General features: G+C 44.5%; 1 protein-coding gene across 2 annotated transcripts in view; it reads left to right on the forward strand.

Annotated features, from left to right (window-relative positions):
- Positions 1-7,892, forward strand: part of FAXDC2 (fatty acid hydroxylase domain containing 2) — a 33,250-nt gene that overhangs the window by 11,033 nt on the left and 14,325 nt on the right. Inside the window, exons 2-5 of one of the 2 annotated variants that reach the window (XM_023515411.1) lie at positions 1,616-1,663; positions 3,465-3,605; positions 6,102-6,193; positions 6,314-6,417. In XM_023515411.1, the coding sequence (XP_023371179.1) occupies positions 1,616-1,663; positions 3,465-3,605; positions 6,102-6,193; positions 6,314-6,417 (385 nt within the window). The remainder of the gene's footprint in view (positions 1-1,615; positions 1,664-3,464; positions 3,606-6,101; positions 6,194-6,313; positions 6,418-7,892) is intronic. The other variant, XM_012808395.2, reaches the window with a different exon arrangement.

A 7,892-nucleotide genomic window follows, 5' to 3' on the forward strand; every position in this document is an offset into this window, starting at 1 on the left:
AGTCCCAGCTACTTGGGAGGCAGAGGCAGGAGACTCACTTGAGCCCAGGAGTTGGAGGTTGCTGTGAGCTGTGATCCATGGCATTATACCCAGGGGGACAGCTTGAGGCTCTGTCTCAGAAAAAAAAAAAAAAAGAAAGACTCCAGATAGGCCAGACATGGTGGCTCACGCTTATAATCCTAGCACCCTGGGACGTGGAGGTGGGTGGATTGCTTGAAGTCACAGGATCCCATCTCTGCTAAAAATAGAAAAACTGAGGCAAGAGGATCATTTGCACTCAGAAGTTGGAGGTTGCTGTGAGCTATGATGCTATAGCACTCTACCCAGGGCAACAACTTAAGACTCTGTCTCAAAAAAAAGACTCCAGAAAGATTTATCTTTTTATACTTTAAAATGAAGTTGTTGGACAGCACCAGTCCCTCCATATATGCTGGAAGGTGGTGGGTTCAAACCCAGCCCTGGCCAAAAACTGCAAGAAAAAAAAAATAATAAAATGAAGTTGTCAAACATTTCTAATGATTCTCCTAGCCAATTCTTGTTAGGCTGCATTTTGAAAAAGAGGTTAATGCATGGCATTCATATCCATTTACTTTTCCATAGAATTGTTGACTGTGGCTCACCGCCCATAGCACAGTGGTTGTGGTGCCAGCCACATACACCAAGTATGGCGAGTTCAAACCTGGCCCGGGTCAGCTAAACAACTGCAACAAAAAAATAGCCAGGCGTTGTGGTGGGCACCTGTAGTCCCAGCTACTCGGGAGCCTAAGGCAAGAAAATTGCTTGAGCCCAAGAGTTCGAGGTTACTGTAACACCATGGCACTCTACCGAGGGTGACATACTGAGACTCTGTCTTAAAAAAAGAATTGTTGATTGCTTTCCGAAAAGTCTTGATCATGGCACCAGGTATGGGGGCTCACACCTATAATCTAAGGACTCTGGGAAGTTAAGGCAGGAGGGTCCCTTGAGCTCAGGAGTTTGAGACCATCATGAGCAGGAATGAGATCCCATCTCTACTAAAAAAAAAAAAAAGAGAGAGAATATTAGCCAAGTGTGATGAGGCACGCCTGTAGTCCCAGCTACTCAGCAGGCTGAAGGAGGAGGATCACTTGAGCCCTGGAGTTTGAGGTTACAGTGAGCTGTGATGACACCATTGCACTCCCGCGTGGTCAACAGAGTGAGACTCTCTCTCAAAAAAGTTTTGGTCCTTATTTTCTATCAACCAACTTATTAGAACTACTTTTTAAGTTGGGTAAATAAGTTAATTCTTTTCTCTAACTGCAACAGCTCTTTAATAACAGAGAGAAATGAAGAGAGAATAAGTTTTTATATAGCATTATAACATGTTTTTACAGTTGGTAGACCTAGTATTTCCCATCCACTCTCCTCTACTACTCTTCCTTCTTTCTGGCTTTTTTTTTTTTTTTTTTGCTATTCTTGCTTATTTATTTCCTCCATATAATTTTTAAAATCAGATTATCTGGTTTCAAGAACAAGAACAAACCTATTGGTTTAAAAAAAAAAATCACTGCCAGTCATTGACATTGACTTTCTCTATTCCCTACTAACTTAGCTGCACATTAAAACACCCAGACTCATCTGTGCTTTTTCATTCCAGATGAAGGGAGAAGCTAGAAGTATGCTACATGATGACAAGTCAAAGCAGGTAAATGCCAGCACCTTGCTGCCAAACTGGTGAGCAGGGGTAGCCAGTGGCTCTTTCCATATCTGCTCTCACTTGCAGTGCATCTGACTCTCTTCGAAGGTTCAGGGCTGGCTGACACAAGGAGATGGCCTCGTTTCAGTAACTTTGTATGACCACAGTTTAACTTTCTATGACCTTTGCCTGAATGACTATCTGTATGTACATTGGTAATTAGTTGAAAAGCCCATGGCTGTCCTCTGTTGCCTCTGGGTTGGCCTGCCTATAGTCCTTAGTCTCTTTAGAACCATCTTTATATAACTGCTCTGGGGACTACACAGCCCCCCGCAGGGGGTGGGGGTGGCACGGAGGGAAGCTGGAAGGCTCTTGACCCCAGCCAACTTCTACCGTGTTTCCCCTAAAATAAGACCTACCAAAAAAAATAAGCCCTAGCAGGATTTCTATAATTGTTGCATTTGTTAAATATAAGCCCTACCCCAATAATAAGACCTAGTGATGGGTGTGGCTATGCAGTGTATCTGCAAAGCGTGGCATAGAATATACACTGCATAGCCACGCCCTGCATTTCCCACCCCCCCACCCCCCAGCACAGCAATAAGGAAGACTAGAATACCTTTTATCTGCTACAGATCCTTTCTCCTAGCCAAGCCATTTGCACTTGCGCAGGTGCACATGTGGTAACCACGGTTGCAGGCATCCTATTGCACATGTCCGAATGGCTAGGGGAAAGGAGTTCACATATCACTAGCGCCAGCCCCACCAACAAGGTGGGCTCCCCCTGTCAGGTTCCAGAAGAAGATGACTTAACTGTTATTTGAATAAATGTAAATTATTGTATACTTAATAAAAATAAGACATCCCCTAAAAATAAGCCCTAGTGTGTCTTCTTGAGAAAAAATAAATATAAGACAGTGTCTTCTTTTCGGGGAAACACGGTATTGCCTCACAGGGGACCTGTGTCCTGTTTATATTCCCTTTATCTGGGTTGCTGGAGAGATTAAAAATCCACCATCCCTAGGCTTGGCATCTATGGCTCAAGCAGCTAAGGCGCCAGCCACATACACCTAAGGTGGCAGGTTCGAATCCAACCCAGGCCTGCCAAACAACAATGATGGCTGCAACCAAAAATAGCCAGACGTTGTGGCCAGCGCCTGTGGTCCCAGTACTTGGGAGGCAGAAGCAGGAGACTTGCTTGAGCTCAGGAGTTGGAGGTTGCTGTGAGCTGTGATGCCATGGCACTCTACCCAGGGGGACAGCTTGAAGCTCTATCTCAAAAAAAAAAAATAAAATCCACCATCCCTGAAAAATCATCTAATCCTGTATGTGAAATTAAGGTTTTAGTTCAATTTAATTTGGTTTTCTTTAACTCAGAAGATGGAAAATTCTCGGTGAGTCTAGAGAAGTTCCTGAAAAGCCTCAGAATCCTAAAAACAGGAATAATTGGAAAAAGCCCACGGTAACCTGTCAGCAAAGTCAGGGTGACACTTGAATGGCCCATATAAAAGAACAGATTCCTCAGACTGGTCTGGCCACTCCAGCCAGAGAGAAGAAAGAGGGAAGGGGAAAGGGACAGACTGAGAGGGAAGGAGATCTGGGATAGGGAGAGGAGAGAGAGAGACTGATTTCCAGGGCTCAGGAGCTTGCTGAGCACTAGCCCTTCAAAACCTTTCCTAGCCATGAAAAATGTCTAAATGAAGCCAGAGATATGAGGCAGGCCCATAATTTGTATTTGAAGTTCCTAGTACAGGTTATTACAGTGTGAGGCTGATACCCAATCAGTATCAAGTTTTTTTTTTTTTTGCAGTTTTTGGCCAGGGCTGGGTTTGAACCTGCCACCTCTGGCATATGGGGCCAGCACTGTACTCCTTTGAGCCACAGGCACCGCCCAGTATCAAGTTTTGAGCGGGGCAGCAAGTTTTGGTCCCCAGGAACTAAGTCAATTTATGTAAGTATTGGTTTGTTGATTAAAGATGGATCAATGATTCAATTAATTTAAACATTAGAAAGGGTCATTTTAGACTTGGAGATTTATTTTCTCAACTATGAAAGTTTTGTGGTGAGATCACTGGAATTAGAATAAGAATATCCTCGGTTCAAAATTTGGCTCTAGTCCTTCATATAGTTGTGATATTAAAATGCTTTCTTTATCTCCCTCAGCTTTTTCCCCATCATTTATAAAATGTGAATAATTCTTTTTTTTTTTTTTTTTTTTTGAGACAGAGCCTCAAGCTGTCCCCCTGGGTAGAGTGCCGTGGCATTACAGCTCACAGCAACCTCCAACTTCTGGGCTCAAGCGAGTCTCCTGCCTCCGCCTCCCAAGTAGCTGGGACCACAGGCGCCTGCCACAGCGCCCGGCTATTTTTTGGTTGCAGCCATCATTGTTGTTTGGCGGGTCCGGGCTGGGGATTCGAACCCGCCACCTTAGGTGTACATGGCTGGCGCCTTAGCCGGTTGAGCTATAGGCGCCGAGCCGTGAATAATTCTTATAATAATTCTTTATAAGGAATTATAGGAATCAGCCTGGTAGGTTACATGAGGACACTGTCGCAGTTGGACCAATATAAAGCTTAACCGAGACAATCAGATTCTCATTCTGGGTAATGTTTAAATGAGGTAAGACTGAGTGAGTCAGAATGTTGTGGGAATAAGAACTGAGTGATCTGGAGGTGAGTGTGGGGAAACTATGTCTGGCCATGAGCAAGCAGAGGATACCAGCCAAGACAGAAAAGCAGAAATAAGAGTCACTACACAACTACTCAGTAAGCACGTGGGCTATTTTCAAGTGGCTTCCGACTTCCTGTGTTCAGTTCAATATCTTTATGGCTTAGTTGTTGTTTTGAACTATGGTATTTCCAATTGTATTATTACAATAAATAACTCATTTTCCTTAAAAAAAGAAAGAAAGAAAAATGTCTAAATGAGGCGGCGCCTGTGGCTCAGTGAGTAGGGCGCTGGCCCCATAGACCAAGGGTGGTGGGTTCAAAGCCAGTCCCGGCCAAACTGCAACAAAAATTCAGACGGGCATTGTGGCGGAAGCCTGTAGTCCCAGCTACTTAAGAGGCTGAGGCAAGAGAATCACCTAAGCCCAAGAGCTGGAAGTTGCTATGAGCTGTGATGCCATGGCCCTCTACTAAGGACAACAAAGTGAGACCCTGTCTCTAAAAAAAAAAAGAAAGAAAAACATCTAAATGACTTGTTGGTCTGAAAATACTGAGAAGAAATGATTCAATGAAGATTCAGATTGCTAAGAATGTGTTGATCAAAACAATCCATTCCTTCAGATCTTGAAAGTCTGGATTAGAACATAGCATCTTGTTAGATAGTCTTCCCTGACCTCACACCCCTGAGGACCCTGTGCAGGGGCAGGTGAGCCCCAGGCACACACTGCCTCTAGTTCTTTCCTACAAAAGAAATTCTGGGCCTAGAAACATAGAACATGAGTGTCCATAGTACAGTGGAAACTGGTGATACACTTGCCATCTTGTTTCCCTCTAAAGCAGAGACTTGGTTGTTTGACCATGGAGCTTGCAATGATTTGGAGGGGTAAACATATAAGGACTTCTCAATGATTGCCAGCAGTCTCTTCTTTACTTCTGGGATGGCGAGTCATCTTGTCTAGCTCGCAGCCTACAAAACTCTTGCTGGAAGACAGAGGAATTATTAAAAGACGGAACATGTAGGCTTGGTGCCTGTAGCTCAGCAGCTAGGGCACCAGCCACATGCACTGGAGCTGGCGGGTTTGAATCCAGCCCAGGCCTGCCAAACAACAATAACAACTGCAACCAAAAAAATAGCCGGGCATTGTAGTGGGCTCCTGTGGTCCCAGCTACGTGGGAGGCTGAGGCAAGAGAATTGCTTGAGCCCAAGAGTTTGAGGTTGTTGTGAGCTGTGATGTCATGGCACTCTGCCAAGGGTGACATAGTAAAACTCTATCTCAAGAAAAAAAAAAAGACAGAACACGTGTCCAATTCACTCCCCTAAGGGCAAGACGGTAGTGTTGGGAAAATAGGCCTGACACTTGAACACAGTAAAGTCCTCATGGCTGGGAAAGGACTTCCTTATCACAGACTCTGTAGCTCCTTCTATGATGGCTGTCTCAACCTTGCCTGCCCATTGGAGCTATATCCACAGTGTCACATAACAGGTTGGAGAGGATTCTAGACATTGGGACTTCATAAAATCTCCTGGGTGATTACAATATGCAGATAGTGGGTATCTCTATTTGCCAAGAGGACTGGTGATGAAATCCCACAACTATTAGAAGTAACCTTGATCTCTAATCTCTATAAACACACCAATGAACTCTTTATAAAGACGGGCCTCCCACAGAGGCTGGGAAAAGGTCAGCAGGTGGTACTTTTGGCTGGCTAGCACTTCAGAGCCTCCACAGTGAGCTGGGCAGGAGGCTGGCTAAATCTAACCCTTTCCTATCATCCTGCAGGAGGGACACATCTGGGGCTCCATGAGGAGGACCGTTTTAATCCTGGGCTCTGGCCTTCTTTTGTTTGTGGCCTTTTGGAACTCAGTCACATGGTAAGTCTGCTCTGTTCAACTTTGATTCAGAATCTGGGAGCAGTGTGGTGGTGCCCGGGGGCAGAGTAAGGAGTAAAGAGCTAGTCTTCACCCACGAACATGATTGGTTTTTCTTCCAAGGCATCTTCAGAGATTTTGGGGTGCTTCTGGCTACTTTTGGCAAGCCCAGTGGGAGAGACTGCTGTCTACATATGAAGGGAAGGAGTGGATCCTCTTCATTACAGGTGAGGCTCCCAAACCACCAGTACTTAGGGTACTTAATTCTTTTTCTATTTTATTCTTTACTTTGAGACTTCTCAGTTCATCATTCCAAGGGATGAAGACTTGAAGTTACAAAAGGGTGTCTAGGAAAAGAAGCTGAGCAGTGGAGCACACTCCCCACAGAAAAATGAGAAATGTTTTATGTGAAAATGAATGCATGTTTCTATGTATGATTTCACGAGTGCAGAGAACTGCTCTATCTTATATGGGACTATGTCCTCTGTACCTGGCACAATCAGTACTTGGCAGCAAGTGGCCTTTACTCATAGTATGAATGCTACCAAACAAGCTTAAGAAAATATAATGGAAGGAAAACTCCACTTAAATTAGACATTTATAACAGCACCATCTATGATAATGAATGTCCTCTATCATACATTATTAAAAAAGAAAAAGTGCCTGCGAATTGTTTGCAGGAAAACTCTGAAATTGGGCTGAACATTAAATGTGAAAGATTCAATGAAATCTTTTTTTTCTTTTGAGACAGAGTTTCAAGCTGTGAGTGCCGTGGCATCATAACTCATAGCAACCTCAAACTCTTGGGCTCAAGTGATTCTCTTGCCTCAGCCTCCCAAGTAGCTAGGATTACACTTGTTGGCCACAATGCCTGGCAATTTTTTGAGATGAGGTCTCACTCTGGCTTAGGCTGATCTCCAACCCGTGAGCTCAGGCAATCCACCCACCTCGGCCCCCTAAGGTGCTAGGATTACAGGTGTGACCCACCATGCCCGGCCTCAATGAAATTTTAAATAGTCATGAACAATGCAGATTACTTACAAATGTGGAGAAAGTGGTGGGAAAACATTTTATTTTTTCTTATTTATTTATTTTTAGAGACAGAGTCTCACTTTGTCTCCCTGGGTAGAGTGCCGTGGGGTCACACTACTCACAGCAACCTCTAGCTCTTGGGCTTAGGTGATTCTCTTGCCTCAGCCTCCTGAGTTGCTGGGACTATAGGCACCTGCCACAAAGCCCAGCTATTTTTTGTTGCAGTTTGGCAGGGGCAGGTTTGAACCTGCCACCCTTGGTGTATGGGGATGGCGCCATACTCACTGAGCTACAGGAGCTGCCCCCGGGAAAACCTTTTATATACTTATATTACAATGACGTGATTACCTGGGCGATAAGTAATTACCAGAAAGATAAAATACTTGCAATTGTAAGTATTAGAGCTGGAAGAAAGTTCAAGATCATCTTATGGCTGGGTGCAGTGGCACACGCCTGTAATCCTAGCACTCTGGGAGGCTGAGGTGGGTGGATACTTGAGCTCACAAGTTGGGAGACCAGCCAAAACAAAAAGTTAGAGCCCGTCTCTACTAAAAATAGAAAAACTGAGGCAAGAGGATCACTTGAGCCCAAGAGCTGGAGGTTGCTGTGAGCTATGACGCTATGGCACACTACCCAAGGCGAAAGCTTGAGACTCTGTCTCAAAAAAAAA

The sequence above is a fragment of the Otolemur garnettii genome, unplaced genomic scaffold, assembly GCF_000181295.1.
Source record: "Otolemur garnettii isolate 467f Iridium unplaced genomic scaffold, OtoGar3 scaffold00003, whole genome shotgun sequence".
Taxonomy (NCBI): Eukaryota; Metazoa; Chordata; class Mammalia; order Primates; family Galagidae; genus Otolemur; species Otolemur garnettii.